The sequence below is a fragment of the Caenorhabditis briggsae genome (genome assembly GCF_000004555.2).
Source record: "Caenorhabditis briggsae complete genome, chrX, whole genome shotgun sequence".
NCBI lineage: Eukaryota > Metazoa > Nematoda > Chromadorea > Rhabditida > Rhabditidae > Caenorhabditis > Caenorhabditis briggsae.
The window spans coordinates 16,931,167-16,952,592 of record NC_013491.2 but is presented as its reverse complement, the minus strand read 5'-3'; the positions used below and the strand labels follow the sequence as shown (position 1 = coordinate 16,952,592).

General features: G+C 35.6%; 4 protein-coding genes and 1 non-coding gene across 5 annotated transcripts; 3 read left to right on the top strand and 2 right to left on the bottom strand.

Moving 5' to 3' along the window:
• Nucleotides 1–372: 372 nt before the first annotated feature.
• CBG05238 lies at nt 373–3,066 on the bottom strand (the record flags this gene model as incomplete). Its single annotated transcript, XM_002645509.1, has 9 exons — nt 373–461; nt 535–703; nt 757–855; nt 903–1,185; nt 1,242–1,394; nt 1,443–1,810; nt 2,681–2,762; nt 2,810–2,930; nt 2,979–3,066. 9 exons carry the CDS (start codon nt 3,064–3,066, stop codon nt 373–375), a joined length of 1,452 nt encoding a protein of 483 aa, XP_002645555.1.
• Nucleotides 3,067–6,151: 3,085 nt separating this feature from the next.
• Nucleotides 6,152–6,582, top strand: CBG05237 (the record flags this gene model as incomplete). Its single annotated transcript, XM_002645508.1, has 2 exons — nt 6,152–6,435; nt 6,519–6,582. 2 exons carry the CDS (start codon nt 6,152–6,154, stop codon nt 6,580–6,582), a joined length of 348 nt encoding a protein of 115 aa, XP_002645554.1.
• A 3,719-nt stretch (nt 6,583–10,301) lies between these two features.
• Nucleotides 10,302–17,168, top strand: CBG05236 (the record flags this gene model as incomplete). Its single annotated transcript, XM_002645507.2, has 12 exons — nt 10,302–10,427; nt 13,954–14,088; nt 14,622–14,817; nt 14,865–14,929; nt 14,981–15,091; nt 15,144–15,273; nt 15,323–15,422; nt 15,464–15,635; nt 15,682–15,963; nt 16,012–16,149; nt 16,490–16,600; nt 17,112–17,168. The coding sequence occupies 12 exons, from the start codon at nt 10,302–10,304 to the stop codon at nt 17,166–17,168; spliced, it is 1,623 nt and encodes a 540-aa protein (XP_002645553.2).
• On the top strand, nt 10,757–10,827 carry CBG28476. The gene has a single exon. It is a non-coding gene (tRNA).
• Nucleotides 17,169–17,562: 394 nt separating the features above from the next.
• CBG05235 lies at nt 17,563–19,785 on the bottom strand (the record flags this gene model as incomplete). The annotated part of the gene is made up of 6 exons (XM_002645506.2): nt 17,563–17,607; nt 17,660–17,796; nt 18,282–18,435; nt 18,659–18,788; nt 18,832–18,908; nt 19,699–19,785. 6 exons carry the CDS (start codon nt 19,783–19,785, stop codon nt 17,563–17,565), a joined length of 630 nt encoding a protein of 209 aa, XP_002645552.2.
• Between the last annotated feature and the right edge of the window lie 1,641 nt (nt 19,786–21,426).

The following is a 21,426-nucleotide window of genomic DNA, read 5'->3' as shown; positions in this document are numbered from 1 at the left end:
AAAACATAGAGAAACCGTGGAACAACCACAATATTTCACATAACAGGAACAACTACCAAAGTGGAAAAAGAAGAAGAATGGAAATGATGAAATCTTCTGACTTTTGTGTCTCTATGTGTGCCCAGAATCTTCTCTAAACATAATCCTCTAATTGCAACCGACAAAATGACCAAAATGTATTGAAGAATACAAAAAAGTAGTACAAGACAAGAAAATACGGTGAATGGAGGCATCAAAGTTTCAGATTTAGGATAGGCCAAAAAACACAAGAATGATGACACTTTAACGAGGAGGGACAGGAAGTAGTATGACGAAGAAACTACTGGAAATATAAAAAAAAAGAAAGAAAACAGATCGAAAAAAAGATTATAATCAGAATTTAGAAGTATTGTCAAGACAATCGTCGCTCCAGATGTCAAGAGAGTACGCCGCTTTTTTATCATCATTTCTTATATGGCTTGCTGAAAAAAGAAGGTAAAGACGCACAATCAAAAAATTTAGTGAAGGGATTATTACGAAATAGATCGAACTCACTCATTTGTCTTTCCAAGTTAGCTGCATCTCGTTTGAAAAGAATTGCAGCCAGCAAATATAAAAGGGTTGAAGCAGCCATCATAAAAGGAGCTAACAAAGAAGCATAAGCTAGAGATTTGTAGTCCCATTCAGGAGAGTCGACGTGTCCAGACTTGATGCTATCCGAAATCTGGAAATATATATATATATAAATTTGGACTCTGAAGTAGTAAGAAGTCGTACAGCTCCAATAATATATGGTCCTGATGCATCACCAAATAAATGAGAAACCAATGTGACATATGAAAATGCAGTACTTCTTCTTTCCGGAGCTACCACTTGCTAAAAATCCGAAAATAAATATAAACCTTACATTTGGTGCACCTTACATTGAATACTTCAACATTCAAACTCCAATTAAAACACAGTCCAGTACACGAGATGCCGACAAGCACCCAAGTTAGAATTTCACTTTTATGACCCAACGTGAAAAGAGCAAGTAGACAAGGCGTCGCGATCATTGCTCCCAATCCAGCAGCGATCAAATGACCACGTTTGGTTTTGCTCCATTGTCCGAGCCATCCGTATAGAAAGCATTGAGCTATGATGTTTCCTAGAAGTACTCCAATGATACCACCAGCTGTTGTGAGAAGACCAAAAATGATACCAGTTCTGGAAAAATAGACATGACGGTTTTTTTTGAGAAAATTCAATTTTTCGAGACTAACTGGTTTTTGAAAGATGATGGAAGTTGTTTAATGCTAGCGTATCCTCTGGTCCATGCGGCGGAGTATTCAATAATAGTTGGCATCCACCATGTCAGAGTTCCACTCACAAATATGAGACAAGTGTATCCCATAGTAGTGACTACATAGGTTGGGCTGAAAATTTTTTTTATTTCACAACTTCCCAATTTTTCCTTGTCATACCATCTCAAAAGAATTCTTAGATCCTTCATATATGACGTCGTCCGTCTGACAGACTCTTTTCCTTCAACTTTGTCTGCAGCTCCGCGTTCCGGCTCATAGACCAAGAAAAGAAGAGCCAACAAAGCAATGACACCACCGATTCCAGTGACTCGCACACCCCATTGCCAATAACCGGTTAGACTTGCCACATTCGAACTGATGATGTATCCCAGACCACTTCCAACGGGAACAGCAAGATAGAAAAGCATGTAGACTCTTGTACGCTTATCCGTTGTGAACATATCACTGATCATGGTGGGACAGATGTTCACATAGCTAGCCTCCCCAATTCCAACCAGTGATCGTAAGACGAGAAATAGAGGGAAGAGCTGAAAGCGTTGTTCTTTGAACGAATCTCATTTTCAATATTCTTTCTTTTTCATTTCTAGCTTCAACTCTTCCTGTCGGCGAGTCTTTGAAATAAATGTTTTATCAAACGCACCGCGGCGACCATAAACTTGAGTCAGAGGGAAAGGTGTGAAAAATTGGGGTGGCTTTATCAGCGAAAAAAGACTAACAGTAATTTGGTAAGTGAGCAAAGAGCGTCAATGAGGAAGCAAAGTAGCTTGTCGATAATTCAGATCGACACTTTTTGATCTTATAGAAACTGTGGGATCGCGTGTTTTTGAAGTTTCAATTAAAAACCATAAATGAGCAATCGAATGTTATGAGAGATGATTAGGCAGTTCAAAAAATCAAATTCAAGTTTTCAACGTTATCAAGTTTTTATCGTTAAAGCCAAAAGTAAAAATCAGAAGTGTCTAAAAGTGTTAATTGAGAAATATGAAGACCATCAAAAAAAGAACAAGTTGTTTTTCGTAGTAAAACATTACCTTACCGTAAAACCTCTAAAAGTAAGGCATCTTAACTTTTAATTTCAAGCCGTCTTTGCTCATTTCTTGTTATAAGTCTGAAAACGTTGTCCACTGAGAAATTGTTCACCATAATATTGTAAGTGGTTTTAGCACGTTTTTTGATATTTTTCATAGGAATTGAGATAATTGAGCTCAAACTTGACTGTGTGGGTTCCCTTCTATTTCAGGTTTAACAGTAACTAGGTCCAGATTCTAGGGATTTCACGCATTTTTTGCAAGCACCAGAGTTTGGAAGCACCTATCATAACTGTTTCAAATATGATAACTAAGGAAACTAATGAAGAAATATATTTGCGACTACAGTATCCAATCCATTAAACTTACATTTCCAGGAATAAACGTCGAACCACAAACACAAATCAACCAAATCACCATTCCTACCATCATGATATATTTTCGATTAAACCTGTAAACAACTTGGGTTACAGTAATCCATGGTTTCGCATTTCTTACCTATCACCCAGATAACCGCAAATTGGAGAAGCAATCATGAAAGAAATGAGGAACACTGTCTGTATCATGCCTCCCATTGAGTCATTAATATCGTAGTAGCTCTGTACTTCAGGTAGAACCCCTGGAATGAATTGTGTACGTTGCGGTATAAATCATCATCATCACACACCAGCAATTGTAAATCTGTCTATATTATTGACCAAATTCACACAGAATAAGATAACAATACTGATGTAATCCCTCGTTTCGTTCACCATGTTTGATTCTGAATTATTTTTAAATTAGAAGAAAGGAAAAGGTTAGTTGTAATGGAAAAAGAAACTAGGTAGTTCTCGAAAAAGGTTCTTCTCAAGTCGTTCACCAGGCCTATTAATATGATCATAGTGATAAACTGATAAACTCAGAGAGCGCGGATTTTACGAGTTTCCACGCCTCCCTCATTTCTTTTTTTGCTCTCCTCACTCTCTCTCTTTTTTCTCAACCGCTACTCACGTATGGTTCGAGTCCCGGCAAAGCGGTTAGATCAAAGATGGTGATATTGGCATGCCTGTTATGACCAGGAAACATGATAAGAGCCCCCATCCAGAGAAGGTGTGAAAAATGGGTAATTCAGGTGTATGGAATGTCTACGTGTAGGGAGGTAAAGGTGGAAGGGCAATTGCGGTGTTGGAATTTGGACTCGACCGACGTTTTATGGTACTTTTGATAACGACGAATGCGGACATGTTAAGGTCTTTTTAGGGATGGGCGTTCTTGAACTTAGATTTTTGAATTTACCTAAAGTTGCCTTATATGTTTGTGTTGTTCCCAGATACCACAAAACCGGTGATAGACAGGACGCCTAAAATTTAACGTTGAGCTCAATTATCGCTGTTCTCATGAGAGATATCGAAAACCTGTCAACAAATAAAATGTTCACCACATCATCTCTGACATTTTATTAGTTTACAGATTTTTAATATCTGCATAGAAATTAAAATAATTGAACTCAAAGTAAGATTATATTTGAGCATTTAAGGTAGTTTTCGAAAACTTCCGAGGGGTTTGTTTTTCAAAGAATAAGATAGAAATGTGGTAATTTACCTTGTTTTCACAGATATTCAAAACTTCTGGAACGGATTTCACTTTTTTTCAGACTTTACTATAACAAGCTCTCATTTTTCAGGGTCTTCATTGATTTTCCAGCATTGTTCAGTTAACCTTCTTCCCTTCAGGTTAGCTATCGAACTCTTCTGCTCTGAAAATCCGATTTATTCAACCACTTTTTTCAATTAATATAATTTTTCCCACGACGATTTGGTATAATGCCGTGCGAACATTTATTATATATTTTAATCAGATAATTGCACAATCGGAATTTTCTCAGGAAATAATTCTTTTTTGGATATAATTTTTCATGGTTTCCTGAACTTCTCACACGGGTTCCTGATAAAATTCACCATTAAATCTAAGTGTTTCTTTGAAAATCGACTGCTGATAAAACAGTATCTTTATCAGAAGCTAATTAACAATTGATTGCACACTTTTTTCGCACCCGTTACTGATTTCCTGATATGGACCCGAACTGACAGACTTTCCATGAACTGTGTCTTCCATTTCATTCACGTGAAGATAGTTTGACTCATTATCAATTCCGCGAAAAAGAGAAGAAGCGATCATAAAAAAATGGGGAAGCAGGGGGAAAATAAAAAAATAATGTCTAGATAAAGTGGGGGAGAAGTCTTCGGTCGTTGTTTGGAGTCTACAATCATCAAAGATAGATAAATTCAAAGAAGACAAAGGTCACGAAGGTGAACTGAAAGAGATATAAGGAATTTGGAGATCAGAAACCGCAGTTCTGATTTTTCAGGTCCCTTTGGAAAAACCCTGTATTCATTTTTATTATCCATCATGGTTCTGCTACCCGAATAACCAATTTTTGATTACAGAACTTTTTTTCAAAATCTACAAATTTACCAGACTACCAATTTGGTTACAATGTCTCTCATTTTCAACACTGTAAAAGTTTAATGTATTTTTGTTTTATTTCATAACGACAGGTGTCAGAAAATTTGCTGATCTATCTACCGAAAACTGTGTTCTAAACAAGTATCGAACCGATCGGGTCAAAATCAATTTTTTCAAATAGCACGTATTAGAAGTTGAAAATTCTTTCAGATGGGCAGTTTCCAGATTTTTGGCTTTTGAGAAATAAAAAGAGAAGATGAAAGAAAAGATTGGAAAAATAGGAAAAAATATTATAACATTTTGGTAATATTTGTGGCTGATTGAATGTTTCAGGAGAGAACCGTTGATTCTGACTATTCAGTTGATTCTGACTATTTTCCGGAACCTGGAGCTTAGCTGTCAAGTGTCCGATCACTTTGAAAATTTCGGAGAGTGTAAAACAGACATATAGTGAAAATTTTGCATTCACACAACTTTTTGAAAATTCCGACTTATCCAGTTATTTGTCGAGTTCTGAAAGATAACTGTTTTTTTACGTTATCCGTACTAACAATTGGCCAAAGGGCGTATTTCAGAACTAGGAAAATAGCTGAATAACTAGAAATTTTCATGAAAAGATTGGGAATGTAAATTTTTCAATCTATCTCGAAAGATTGCCATTTTCTACCTGCGCTCACGAATTTTTTTTAACTTTCAAAACTTTTCAATTGTTAAAGATATGACGTAAAGCATTTCAATTCTCCATCAATCTTTCTGAAATCCTCTTTTTTTCCTCCCACAGAGAATCCAATTTTTCCAGGAAAAATCCCAAGTCGTAAAATCAGAGACAATTTCTTCCACGGCACAAGAAAAAAGTCGTAACCGAAACCAATTATCCCCCTGCATCCCTCCCTATTCGCATAATCCGTTTTCTTAAGTTGGCTCCGGTCCTCCATTCTTTCGAATACTTTTATTCAGTTATTTTTTGTTGATATTTGGGGCGGAGTTTCTGGATTCATACACTTCTCAGTCGCCATATAACTCAGTCGCCATATAGTCTCAGTCGCCATATAACCTCCCTATTCGCATAATCAGTTTCCTTAAGTTAGCTCCGGTCCTCCATTCTTTTGAATACTTTTCTTCAGTTCTTTTTTGTTGATATTTGGGGCGGAGTTTCTGGATTCATACACTTCTCAGTCGCCATAGAAACTCGTGCCTTATAAAAAATATAATGGGCTCCGTTGTGCGGCGACCGCGTTTTCCATTTTATTCTCGGCAGATTCGCGGAAGAAGATGTTGAGCCAAGATTTTCCCGATTTGTATACATTTTGACTACATGGAGAGCATTTTCTTAAGCTAGATCCCGTTTCATTAAAATTATCTAATTTCCAGAAACAAATTTGCTCTTTTCCCATCATGGCTGATGCTGCTTTGAACAGCACCACTGCCACATCGGTCATGAAAGTCTCTACAACTTTCAACATGGACCAAATCAACCGAATCAACGGGTTCTTTGACTCGACCGCTGGCGCAATCTTCTTCACCTTCATCTGGGTCAGCTTTGTTGTTGGAATGATTGCATTCTCGGTCTGGATCATCTGCAAGAATGAACGGGATGCCAATAACAATGGCATGGACCACGATTACGAGTCTAATGGAGTGATGCTCCGCAACGCACCGGTTGGTCCAGTTGTTGAGATGTGAGTGGAAAATTAGAATCAGAATTTAGAAACATTGTTTACATTTTTTTTTCTATGTTTTAACATTAATTTTCTTGTTTCAGTGAACTCCCAACCATCAACACGAATGAGAGCGACGCGGATGGTAAGTACCACCGCATGTTCTAATTCTCCCGGATCTTCAGACACCTTCTCCGATCTCCTGTTGCTAATTGATCTCTTACTAATTGAGTGTCTGAATAAATATATTTTGTTAAATCCATCGTTATTAAGAATAAATATACAAAAGAAGCAAATTGAAATTTGGACGAACAGTAATTGTTACCCACTTTTCAAAACTCAGAGTTGCTCAAGCTGCAAAATAATAAAAAACATTCTGCTAGGAATAAGTGAGCGGAACTTTTTCGTATAGTTAAGATTGACTTTCAGTTTTTGATTAATCAGAAAATTGTGAGAAACTGGTGGGCTGAAAATTTTCCATAAAAAGTTGAGAATGTGGTATTTCCAAGTATTAATTTCAGAGAAAAAATAAAAAAAACGAGAAAAAATTGAGAATAGCGATTCTTTTTTTCTTGTACACAAAAAAACAAAGTTCTGAAATACGGAATTCCTGATTTTGTATTTCAAAAATATACTGTAATCACTCTGACAGATTAATTCCTTTCAATTTGAGCTAATTTATCTTGATTTCTGTAAAAGATATCAAAAAATTATTAACTGATAAAATATTGCTAATATTATCAGCAATATTTTGTCAGTTTATCACTTTTTGGTATCTTTCACAGAAAATCAGATATATGCTCTCAGCTGATGGTTTATTTTATTACAGTGTTTTCAGTACTGCCAGCGATGTATGGAACGGCTTTCTCGAAATTTTTCGCAATGTCAAAAATTTCGAAACGGAAGTTGGGAACTTTTGAATTTTGAAAATTTCGGAATTTCGGGAAACTACAATTTTTAAAATTTCCGGATTTTTCCATTTTAGAAATGTAGAATTTCTTAATATTTAAATTTTCTGAAACTCGGAACTTCAAAATACTGCGATTTTCGAAATTTCCGGAATTTCCCATTTTTTTAAATCTTGGAGTTTTCGAGTATTTCGATTTTTAAAATTTCGAATTTTCAGAATATTCCGATTCTTAAAAGTTTGAGATTTGAGAAATTGGGAGTATTCAGATTTTGGAAATATCGAAATATCGGGATACTATGATTTTCAAAGTTTGGTTTTAAAATCATTTTGAGAATCAGATTTCTATAACGCAAAATTACTGGAAGTGATTCCCTTCGAGGCCCGCAAGGATACTTTTACGTGTTCCTTAGACATTCCGTAGTCCGAAAACCTAAAATCACATAAATATCAAAAAACTATAAATATCAAAAAATCTATAAATATCAACAAACAATACCAACAGAAAAAATATTTTAAAAAAGAGAGAAAAGACGAAGGCACAGGCACTATTTTATCATTATTGTTTCTCACAGACGAGTCAATCAACAGTATTATAAAATGCACACATAGACCAAGTGAAACAGTTCTATGGCAGAAAAGCAGTCGGGCATACAATAGAGTCTCTTTCTCTACCAGTCATTGTTTTCCAACCACCAACCGAATTGGCGCCTTTATTTCTCTGATTCTGTGGGTTTTTACTATGTCGTCTCTATTTTCTATCCGCCAAATTGCGATACACCTGCGCAGAATGGTAGCCGATTGAACTTTCTTTTTTTGTGTGTGTTCCTACGCCTCCCTTATACCTACCATATGATCACTCTTTTACCAAGTTCATTTCTCCAATCACTTTTCATTGACTTCGCCAATTTACAAGTGTGACCTTGCATTTTTCTACCCTTATTTCTACGTTGACCAGTCATAGATAGTATCAGTGTGTAGAAAAAAAGCTAGAGAAAGAGAGACGTTGAGAATTCAAAAATTCAAAGTTTCAACCTAAAATCTTATTTTTTTTGCTAAATTTTACAAAAGTTTTCACTTCATCGAGTTTTTGTTTTTTGTGAGTTTTTCTTTACAAATTCGAATTCTTTTTTTTCAATTTGAACCTTCGAGTTTCCAAATGCCCCAGACATTTTTTGACTAACTGCGTAACTTATAACTTATATTACCCCTCAAAAGTTATAATATTCCAAAGATCCTATATGTTTCCATTGCCGCTTTTTTTGTTTTTCATTGTCTTTGACTCAATGATGTGTTGAACACACGAGTTGACAAATCACAGAGAGTCCGACCGATCCGATTATTCAAATTCGACCGGTTTCGATGATGATTGACAAGAAAGCGAGTGTGTGCGTGAAAACGAAAATACAGATGTGTCGGCGTCATCAGAATTTCGTTTGCGAGAAATAATCGGGAAACGCGACACCGGTGTTCATTTTAACATTTTTTGAGTTTTTTTCGCTTATCAGCTCTCGAACAGAAACAAATTATTTGAATGGTAGGGTGTTTTTTTGAAAATTCTGAATTTTCAAGATTGTATTCTTATTGTAAGAAAAAGAAGCTAGAAAAATAAAACAAGAGACGCTAATTCGATTATTGAACAATAGGACATTTGATCATTTCTGTTAATTGCTTTTATCATTTTTTGAAAGGAATTTGAGAGTAATTTCAGGTTTGTAGCTTTTTCTCGAGTTCGTTCAAAAGCCTGTTCTAATTTTCAACAGCTGAAATATAATTTTGAAAAAAACACAATAATTTTTTCGCAATTTTTAATTGAAAGGGGAAAATTAAAAAATGTGACGTATTTCAAATTTGATAAACCTTCAAAATACCAGATTCCGTTAACTTTTCAAAATTTCAACTCACTATTTTAAATTATAAAAACTCAAGATTATTTTTCGCTTGAGAGCCCTCAAAATATGAAAATCGGAATATTCCAAAATTCCGAAATTTTGAATATTCGATGTTCTGAAATTTCGAATTTTTGAAATCGGAATATTTTGACTTTCTACCATTTTGAAATCAGTGTGATTGGAATACTCCAAAATTTCGGAATTCCAAAAACTTGAAAATCGGAATATACCAAACTTTGCAAATTCCAAAATTTTCAAAATATAATTATTCCGATAATCTGAAATAACGAAATCATTGAAATCGGATGGTTTTGATAATCCGAACTTTTCCAAATCGGAAGATACAATATTCCAAAATTCCGTAACTTTAAAAAAGGAAATATTAAAAAATTCCGCAATTCAACCGATTTTGAAATCGGAGTTCGGAATTTTTGAAACTCGGAAAATTCGACATTTTGAAAAATTCCAAAAAGGCCATTCCAAAAATAGTTCTCAGCTTTCGTTAATTTTCCAATTTTTAAACTCACTATTTTTTCTTTTTCTCTCGAGACCCAAACAGCTAATATAAATTTTCTTAGTGAGATTTTTCTCCGAATTATCAGAAAGATTTTATTTTTCATTTCACTAAATGTAAACTACCCCAACGTGTATAAAATGAAAGTGTAAATGAAAATCTTTAGCAGCTTTCAATCTCTCAAAATTAAATTTCCTTCCTTTTCCATTACACCCACTCATCGTCCTGAAAATACTGGGAAGTGATGGAAAAGTAAAATTGGATTCTCATGAACGTATCAAAGTCTTTCCTTCTCCATTTTCTTCGCATTTCCTTCAAAAAAGGAGTGCGCTGCCCCAAAGTTGTCCCGTGTATGTGTTTGGTTTTCTCGAGGAGTACACAGCCCCGTTTTTTCCCCGAGGGTCCCTTTGCCTTCTTCTCTTTATCCCACATAATCCCTCACCGCGTTCGGCCACTACTCCTACTCTATCTCAATTATTGATTCTAGTGAGTGGACCACTCTTACCAAATCTTTTCATTTTTTTGTGATTTTTCGCTCAGAATTTTAATCAATTTTATTATTTTCAGTTCTGTTATGGTTTCAAGCTCCGCAATGGCAAGAACATACGGAGACAAGCCGTCGACTTCTTCGATGGAAGAAGACTTGGAAATCGAGGTGTCAATGAGAAACGCATCAATCATCGACCATCAGTATCAATCGGTAAGTGGCGAGTTTGGAAATTGAAAATCGTTGTCAGAATTAGAATTTTTCTGTTAGTTTCAAATTTAAAACTGGGAATAATTATTTTTCTTTTTTCCTTTCGAATTCTTTTCTTCTCAACAGAAGCTGTATGACAAATACCAAAAATTTTTAATTTTCTTTTTTTTCTGTACAATTCTCCTGTTGTTAAACTAGTTATAATGCAGTAAATGTGTGTGTACGCGCGGCTGTTCGCGTATCGGAGACCCCCTTCTTTTTTTCTCTCACTCTCTGTTAACCCTCACCTCGTGCCTCAGTCGTCTATTGGAATACTAGTGTAAGACTCTCAAGCATCGGTGGTTCAGTGGTAGAATGCTCGCCTGCCACGCGGGCGGCCCGGGTTCGATTCCCGGTCGATGCAATTCTTTTTTAATTTTTTTTGAATCATGAGAATGCTAGAAAATGTATTAGACGAGTTCAAATCGGGAAAACGGGAATTCCATTTTCCCTGTATTCCCAAAATGTTTTGAAAATTTCCCCAGACAGGAAATATCCCGAAATTTTTTTTCAAAACTTGTTCCCGGCGCAAATTTCGACAATTTTCTTTTTTTCCTAAATTTCTGTCCATATTTTTTCTTAGTTTTTGATGTGAAAAACAGGCAGAAATCATGGGGAAAACTAATTTTCCTATTTACCCGATTTTCCCAAAAAAAATTTTGGGGAACCGATTTCCCGGAAAAATTATTTGGACAAATTTTCGGGAAAAATTCTCAAAAAACATTTCCAAACATGTATAATCAGTATAGTGCAAAAGACTTCAGTTTTATAACAATAGCTATAAAGTTGGAGCACAAAGACCTTTCAACAAAAAAAAAGAAGAAAAGTGACCTCTCAAGATGCTGACAAAAAAAGAGATTATGTATACATGTCCCACTTCGAGGTTTTTTTTTCTTGTTCCAAAACTCTTACATTCAAAGGCGGCACATGTCCCCATACAACTATTAAAGAAGTGTCGTCTGCTTCAGAAGAAGAAGTCTATTGTCTCTTTTTTCTTTTTCCAAATGAATCATTCATGCAAAGTTTCAAACAAATGTTAGTGGAGGAAAGACAGACAAAAATATAAACAGAAGCATCCTTCTTCATTTCGTCAGATTCATTTTTCTGCATTCTCTTCTTTCTGTTTTTTTGTTTTGATGGGAAATTTGGGTGATTTTTTTTTCTAACTTCTGTTAAATAATTCTGTATATTTTCCAATCAGTTCTAGTTCCTTTTCTGCCTATAAGAATTTTGAAGAGGGCAAAAACAAGTATCTGGAAATTGCGTTTCATGTATCTCAAGAAAAAAACATCTGGCATTCTGATGCTCGAATAACCGAATGATGTGACATCAGTGAGGTGCCAGATGTATTTCTTGGTTGCTCCGCCGGTTGAATTTTATATGTGATATTGAATAGACAGAGGTGCATGTATTTGTATTCGTCTTCCCACATGAATTTTTTAGTATTAGAAGTCGCGAGCTGTCAAAAAGGTCGATTTCATATTTTCCTTTCGAGGGCAGTAAGCAGTCGAATAGTAATGTTTAAAATGATTGACGTGAGCAGAATGGCTGGGATTTTACGTATTTATTTTGCGGATTTTACTGATTATACGGAATGTTGATGCAGCCGTGAAATTTTACGGACATCCGTAAAATTGTATTTGTAAAAATTGTAAACATGGAAAAACTTGTAAAATGACTGTTTTTGGAGCGCAAAACCAATTTTTCAATTCCTTGGCACTATTCCTAATAGAAACCTAATGACTTAAAAAACATAATGACCTACCGTAAAACCTGCATTAAAAGGGCCGGCCCTTTTATTGTTCCAAGGTACCTCCGGAGAGCCCTTCTATTACAGGGGCCCTTCTATTTTTCCGGCCAGTTTTTCCGAAATTAAGCATCGAAAGATTCGACAAAGTTTCATTCAAAATTCATGAAAATCTGCCAATTTCCACAAAAACGGTAACAGCCGTGGACTAGAAAATCCTCGTCTCATTTGTAACAACATTTGGACTCTCATTGTATTTTCAAGAACATTTTTGAATGATTAAACTATGAAAATACACAATTTCGAATTTTGGAATGAAAATTTTGCAAAGTTTCACATTTGAAGTAGCGCCAAACTCGGATTAATAGACTTTTCTCGCCAAAAACACTTTTTTTTGCACATTTTACGGTTTTACGAGTTTTTCGGATTTCAAATCTGAGAGTTTCACGTTTTAGGGGTTCCTTTCAAAAAATAATTTTACGCCCAGCCGTAGTTATTATCAAAACTAATCGTTGATTCAAAAGACAGATTTTTTGAATTTTGTTTAGAATTCAAAAATTCAGGTCAAAAAATTGAAATTCTTTTGTGATAAAATCATCCAGTGGCCGGAAAGTGCCACCCACTGAAATTGAATTACGTTTCAAATCATAAACACTCTCCCATGTGTCCCATAACAACTTGCACATAATAAATTGTAACGATGAAATTATTTTTGGACATATTCGATTTTTTTTATTCTCATCCTCTCTCTTCTCGAAATTCTGAAACGCAATCTTCTCGTTTGACCTCTCTCCCAGTTACTGTTCGGAACACATCAATGACGTTGAACCCATTAACTGTCAACGAAGGTAGATAAGATTTTCGTCTTCGAGAAGCCATAAACAAAAAGACGATCTCGTCCAGGCCGGTCACTTTCTCTACTCTCTTCTTCACCTGCACTATTTCGCGACCATCATCTTCTCCCCCCAACAGTCAATCCTTCCACAATACCGACACTTTGTGTGTCCCAATCCTCTGCGACTCTCGGGTATTCACACTGTTTAGTCTCCTTTTCTCGATTAGTTCCTTTTTCTCATCGATTATTTGCATTAGCCAGTGGTCAACATCTTGCAAATTAGGTTTTTGAGTTTTCGTTCATTTTCGCATTCAATTTTGATTTGAATATTTTGAAACCGAATTGTTCAAATTTAAAAAACCCATCGACTTTCGTTAGATTTTTTTCTTTTGTTGTAGTTTCACTTTGTACATATATAATATCTATTTGTAGTCTAGAAAAAGCAGGCAAGCAGGGGTTTTTGTTCTGTTTTTCTCCCTTTTTTAGTATCACGAGCAAACAAAATTTAATCAGGTGGCCGACTGAAAAAATACGTTATTTTTGATAAAAGAGAAATGGGAATAGACGAAATATACATCAGTTCTTACATATGATTTTCCAAAACTATTTTGTTTATGTCTTTCATGCACTTTGTTATTTGTGTTCAGTAGAGCGAATTTCCTTACTTTTCTTGGAAAATACAATTTCCTTTTCCCACTAGCCAAAACAGGTTCTTGTTTTTTTTTGGCTTTCTGATTCCATGATTATTCGACATTCCTCTATCCCAGTTCTTTTATTCTTCTCCTCTTCATCACGATACAAAGTCGCTGGCATAAAATTGATTTTCTCACCGGGTACATGATTTGTAAGAGATTTTCAAGAAATTCTTTCAAAACAGGCGATTTAATAGTATTTGATGTATATTTCAGGAGCAACACAAGGATCATAAAGTGCTTAACGCGTTCAATCCAACGGATAAGACGTCATACTCCGATATGATTCATATTGACGTGCCGGATACACGGACACTGGTGGAACGATCAGATGGAGTTACTAAATATACGGTGAGTCTTTTTTTTTAGCAGTAAGTTTTAGAAAAATGGGATTAGAATGATATAGAAATCATCTGTCAGAAAGATATCCGAAACCTTTTTTTATCTGGTTTTTGGTTATTTTGACCATTTTCAGAAGTCTGAAGCTTGGCTGTCAAGTGTCGGGGCACTTTGAAAAATTTGGAGTAAAACAGATCTAGATCTAGATTGACAATTTTGTTTTCGCAGAACTTTTAAAAAATTCCTAGTTTTTTAGCTATTTGACAATTTCTCAAAAACAGCTGTTTTTAGCGTTTTCAGTACAAAAATCGGCGGAAAGTGGTCATTTAGAAATCGGCAATTAGCTGAAAAAATAGGAGTTTTTCTGAAAATTCAGTGAATGCAAACTTTTCAATCTAGGCCTGTTTTACACCTTCAAAAATTTTCAAACTGATCGTAAACTTGACAGCAAAATCCAGTCTCTTGAAACTAGCATAAAATCAACTAAAAAATAGGGGTCTGAATATCTTATTAACCAGAAATGTGTACGTACATATTCATTCTAGGCCTACAACATCCACATCAACGGCTGGTACCACGGATCTGTTCGATTCAGCCACTTATATGAATTCGCGGAGCTCATCAAGCAAAAATTTTCCCAAAGATACAAAGGTCCAGAGTTTCCAGCAAAAAAACTTTTCAAACTTGATCCCAAGGCTATAGATGAGAGGCGGCAAAAAATCGCGAAATATTTTCAAGCAAGTGAGTTCAGAATCTTTTTGCAGACCATTTAGAAAGTCGGTTTTCAGTGGTTCAACATCCAGAAATTGCAAGACACTATATTATCGAGAAGAAATTGCTGGGTTTTCAAATTGTAAGAGTCTTTAAAAAAAAAGGAAAGTAGCTTTTAAAAATTTTGTTTCAGGATTCCTTCCGCGCAACTAGTCAATATGTATCACTAGACATTTATCTTGGAAATGGAGAAAAGACAACTATCAAGTGTTTGGTGTCGGATAGCACCATGGAAATAATGAGGGTAAACAATTTTCGGGTTCCATTTCTCAAAAAAATTGAAATTCCTGTTTCAGATACTGGCCGAGAAACTGGGTTTTCACAACAAAGATGAATTCATCTACCATTTTGGTTTGTTCATGGGAAAAGGAAGAGATCCAACTGTTGCCTGCTATTCGGTGACTCCGGACAACTTTAACCCGTTGTGTAAGTTTGTCTTTTGAATTTTCAAAAAACTGAAGCGTTTTGATTTCAGTAACCAGGTTTCTTCGAAACTTTGAATCTCCATTCGTCTCACTGAGCACTGCCAACCAGAAGTACAATGAGAACGGACACTATAATTTCTTATGCATAAGGTAACGCCGAAGATCAAGCGTCAAAAACCCGAGCATTTCAGGAAACTCATTTGGGATACACGCATCGAAGAGTCAATTCTGGATGATGGAGTGTTCGTGGACATGATTTACAGACAAGCAGTGCAAGACTACAAAAACGGGAATTTGGCGCCAATTAAAGATGATTTGGAGTACAAAATGAAGCAATGTATGCAGAGAAATGACAAAATAATGGTAATTCATTAGAAAAAGTCCCGAAAATGAAACAATTGCCTTTCAGTTCCTCCGAAACTGCCATCTTCTTCCAACCTACTCCTACGAAATTCTCTCCCCTTGCTCCTGCGACTACCCAAAACCAGGAACTCCATGTGAAATCAAATTCGGCCGACGACAAGTCGTGTTAACTACACAAGACGAATTCGGAAACCCTAAGACCAGTCTATTCCGCGCTACTCGAATCCGAGTTTGGAGGATCACACAAATAATGGAGAAGATTTCCTTCCAATTCGAGTACCTGATGGCCAAAGACACTTTTGAGTGGATTACTCTGGACACTGATCAGGCAGGATTGAAATAAATTTGAGAAAAAAATAAGTTTTAAAAATTTCAGGCTATTTTGATGTCACTGCTTCTGCAATCGATTGGCTCTGAGATTCTATATGAGCATAACAATATGACGATTGAGCAGCAGGTGATGAAAGAAAAGCAATCAAAAGGAAACTATGTGGAAAAGACTAGTAAACTTCCGGTGAGTATTTTTTTGATTTCTTCGATTCGAGGATATTTGGAACAGACTTCTGAAAATTCCACAAATTCCGGACATTTTTAGAAGAGTTCTTTGAAAAACTGAAAATTTGAAAAAAAAAATCAAAGTTTTTAAATGTTTCGAAAATCCAAAAGTTCGAAAGTTCGAGCCGAAACATTTACGAAGCTTTTTTTTCGGAATATTTTTTTTTTGGAATTAGAAAAAAATTGAAATTCCATAATTCCCAAAATCAGAAATTTCCAAATTTCCGAAAACTCTGAATAAAATTATTCCGAACATTCCTGAGCTTATTTTCAACTTTTGAAACTAAACTTTTTTTCAGAGAGATCCGAAAAAACCAATCATCGTTTTGAAAAATGCGGTCGAAGAGACGGATCCATTGGGAGTCATGGAACATTACCACAACTACAACAGGATGTTAACAACAATTTCTGTAAGTGGAACATTATGGTCTGTTTCAAAATACATACAGGTCTGCACGATAAGATATAGAAAAACGTATATTTTAGTTTATTCTTGGCCACTTTTTTCACTTTCAGAAACCTGGAGCTCGGCTATCAAGTTTCTGATCATTTTGAAAATTTTGGAGGGTGTAAGTCAGACCTAGATTGAAAATTGAGCAGTTGCAGAATTTTTTAGAATGTTCTAGTTTACAGCTACTTACGGTTCTCTGAAAAACACCCTTTTTGGCTGGTTTTTAACTTGAAAACGCGGAAAAATGTGCTTTTTAGAAATTAGAAGATATCTGAAAAACTAGAAACTTTCGAAAAAAATCTGTGAAAGGAAATGTTTCATTTTAGATATGTTTTTTACACACAAAAGTTTTCAAAGTGATCGGACACTTGACAGCCAAGCTCCAGACTCCTGAAAATGGTCAAAACCGACTGAAAAATACGTTTTTACGTATTATAGTACTGTAGCTGACTAGTTCTTCCTTTTTTCAGGACGGCATTCCTCAACGAAACCAAGCGTTCACCGACATCACCAATGATGACTTATAATTTATTCTAAAAAACTGAAAAATACAAAATTCAAGGTGCTATTTTCAATAGATTGTCATTTTTCATCCCACCATTCCTTGTCATTTCTTTTTCTAACTGCATAAATCCTACAATTGAGCTTGCTTGAAAAAAGTTTTGTATGTTATATATATATCTTTATTTTTCAGTTCAGAGAAAAAAGTATAAAACAAGGATGGCGATTTTTTGGAATTGAATATTGAAGTGTCTCAAAAATAGGAAAAGCAAACTGACATGTTGATTCCAAAAATTTTGAAATATGAAAAAAGCATAGACGAAGAAAAATAGAAAAAAGGAGATAATTGGTCTATTAGGGAATTTTTACAAGGTTAGAGAGAGAGAAAAAAAAACATTAAAAGTAAAGTACAGAGGTTTTTTATTGGTTGATTCCCTTCTTCAAGTCGGTGATTTCAATGTGGACCTGAAAAAAGAAGGGAAGTTCCAATAAAATAGGAAAACTATCAATGATAGACCTGGTTCTTTGGGACTCTAGCGAACTTCATGTCTTTGAGGTACATGTAGTATTTGTACACAACGAATGCTACCCAAATGCTCGCGGCTAGAGCAGCCAAGGCGACGACGATGGTGATGGCGGAGATGGTTTCGATTTCTAGAATCAGAGGATTGTAGTTACAGTACCCGTCCATAAAATACACAACATTTTCCATTTTCCGGTGATTTTGGCTGTTTTCAGAAGTCTAGAACTCGACTATCAAGTGTCTGATAAACTTGGAAATTCTGGAAGGTGTAAAACAGACCTAAACTGAAAACTTTGCATTCACAAAAGTTTTCGAAACTTCCTAGTTTTTCAGCTATTTCTCAATTTTTGGAAGACGCCCGTTTTCCGGTTTTTTACTGAAAACTCTAAAAAATCAGGTGTCTTTCAGAAATCGACAATTAGCTGAAAAACTGGGAAATTTAAAAAAATTCTTTGCATGCAACATTTTCAATATAGGTATGTTCTACGCTCTAAAAAGGTTTCAAAATGATTAGAAACTTGACAGCCGAGCCCCAGACTCCTGGAAATCGCCAAAATCAACTGAAAAATACAATTTTGCCTCATTGACCGAAACTGTAACTTTGAGTCTGTCTTACCTTCTCTGTTCTCTTCCAATCCTTGATCCTCGGTTTGTGATGCATTCTGGCTTACAACAAAGTTGTTAACAAGTTGTCCAGTTGGGCCGGATGGGTCAATTAGAGACCAGATTGTGAAGGCCAAGAAGATAATCGAGATAATAGCTCCAAGAATCTGAAACCCCTTTTTTTTATGTTCTCTATTTTCATCAGACGCATTCCTTTCTTTATCATATGATCACATTTTCTACGTTCTCGGGAATCAACCACACCTTTTACACAACGTCTTTATTCAGTCACCAATCACAGCAGGTAGCCCACGACAGGTTGTATCATATTAGGTGATAATTGACAAATTCTTTGTTTCTCCCATTTTTTAAAAGACGTGATCGACTTACAGCAATTCCAGCCACCGGGAGTAAAAGTTTCTCTTTTTCGGTTTTCATGGCAAGAAGAAGAGCGACGGCGCATGCAATAACACCGATGAGGAGAATGGCGTGGATGATAACGGTGGTCCATGTTCCAATGCTAGAAAATTTAAAATAGCCAGAATGAGAGATGAGAAACTTACTTCCAGTTGAGGATCAGGAGAAGTGCAGCAATAATGACAACGATAATTAGGAAGGCGAGAATGCACTTGCATCCTTGCTGAAAATTTATGGACATCAAAACCATTTTTCATAATTCAAGACTCATAAATCTCTGTTTACTGGACTTCAAAAATACTTTATGATATATGACCCATTAATCTACAGTACTGGTCAATAAGATATACAACGTCGTTTTCCAGTAGATTTTCGTTCATGGGGTCTGGAGCTCGGCTATCAAGTTTCCAAGCACTCTGAGAATCTTGGAGGGTGTAAAACAGACCTAGATTAAAAACTTCGCATTCATAGAACTTCTGAAAATTCTTAGTTTTTCGGATAAATTCGCTGATTTCTGAAAGTTTCCCTTTTTTTGACAAGCTTTGTACTAAAAACTTTAAAAAAATGTTTATCGGCAAATAACTGAATAACTAGGGGTTGTGAAAAAATTCTGTAAATGGAAAGTGAACACACTAGATCTGTTTCACAAACTCCAAAGTTTTCAAAGTGACCGAAAACTTGAAAGCCAATTTCTGAACTCCTGCATGTTATTAAATGGGCTCAAAATCTATAGAAGAACGTGAGGTTGTATGTTTTATTGACCGGTACTGTAGGTTTCTCATTCTCCGTGACAAGATCTTATACTTTTTTTTCAAAATTGTAAATAGTTTGTTTATCTCAGAAAGTTCCAGAATCTCAAGGAATGGTCAGAAATTTGTTTTTGAACTGAATTAAAGTGGTGTTTCTGGATTTTTTTTTTCAAAGACCACGTCGCTTATTTTTTTTCTAACTCATCTTGTGGTTTTTTCGGATCTTTCAAACATCATAAGATGTTTTTCATTTCAATTATTTACCTTCACATGCATCTTGTTGCACAGACATTTGTATTTAGGATCGGTATGCCTGAACGGCTCATGGTCGAAAGTCTTCGCAATGTCCATATCTGAAATTCAGAATGTCGAATTTGTTCAGACAAATTATCTAGCAATTTAGCGGTAAATAACAACAAACAAATATCAATTAATGTTCTTTTTCATTTTTTACAGTACAAAAAACAATACCTCTTGGTAGTGGTCCACCATAGTGGTGAACATTAGGGTGAACATTAGTATGAATATGGGTGATTCTAGGAGGAGCATCAAATGGATCATGGCCTGGATAGTAATGATCTCCAGGGTATCGTTGCCGATCGTCGTAGTACATTTTTGCGGTTATTTTTCAAGAAACAAGAAGACAGTAATACTAACAAGTGATGGACAATGACAGAATGAGGAGTAGTCAATTTGAAAGGGCCCTCCCACTATTTTGTTTATTTCGGATCACTTTCTGTTGGGGTTGTCTTTTCTTGTTGGTCTCCTGTTTATTTTTCTCAAAAATACCATCAAGAGATCACTGAAAAACAAGAGGGTGCACGTCCCTAAATCAAGTTTTTTGTCTCTTTCTGCCTGACTGTTGAATTACCCTTTACTTGTGACTTTTGGCTGCCACGCGCATCCGACGGATCGTCGGTGAGTGGTAGAGGTCAGAGAAAAGAGAATGAAGAAAAGAAAAATTTGGAAGATGAGGAGGGAAAATGAAAAAAAAAATGGAAAGCGAAAATGAAATACCGAAAAACATTTGAACACGTGCGAAGAAAAGGGTATTGTGTCAGACAATAGGCGAGAACTGATAGGCGTCGGCGTCCTAAATCTGTACAATCATGTGGTCAACCGATGGAATTTCGAAGAATTTTTTCAATTGGAAGAGGTTAGAGGAAGTTAAAATTGGTGATTCATCGGACCGAATGTAAAGTGGTTCCTCACCGATCATAGAATGGCATCCATCAAACCAAACACCAATAAGATTTCGACAGAAGTAAAGGGGTTCCAGAAGACATAAAATGAAATCAGATGGTGAAAAGTAGGTAAAAAGTGCGATGACTAGTGGTAGAGGTAATCGAGGCTAGAAACTAATCTAAACGGTTTAAGGGTGGGGAGTCATGAAAAAAAATAATGTTCTCGAAACTTCTTTTAAACATGTCCCTTGAGGAGTTGAACTTGTGGGGGCAAGGTTTGAGGGTGCGGCGCCGCTACTCCAAAAAACCTAACTCCAAAAAACCTTCGAAAAAGCCCCTGTCCCCCCGCCTTTAATAAAATGATCACACTAAAAATACCAAAAAACTTTACTGAAGATTTGACTACCATCTAACCTGTATGGGCTTTGTAACTTTCAGCGTTGAGCCATTATTTTTCAGTTCCTGCTACAGATATAAAAAAATGTCAACTAATACATTTTTTAAATAATATCATGAGTTTTTTGTCAGATGACACATTTTTGATATCTTTTTCGGGAATCGAGATAAATAGTTTGACATTGTGAAGGCCCTTCCATTACAGGTTTTACGGTATGTGGTGCAAAATGACAAAGGTCGGTAGAATATAATTTCCAATATAGTGCTTATATTGAAATTCCTAGAAAAAATTTGACAACGGATAAAGAAAGGTATTTGCTAAATTTTTTCTAATTTTAAAAAATCGGTCGAATTTTCTTTTGTTGTTATTTTGTGATTCTAATTTAGTCTAGGTTGATGTAAACAGCTAGTT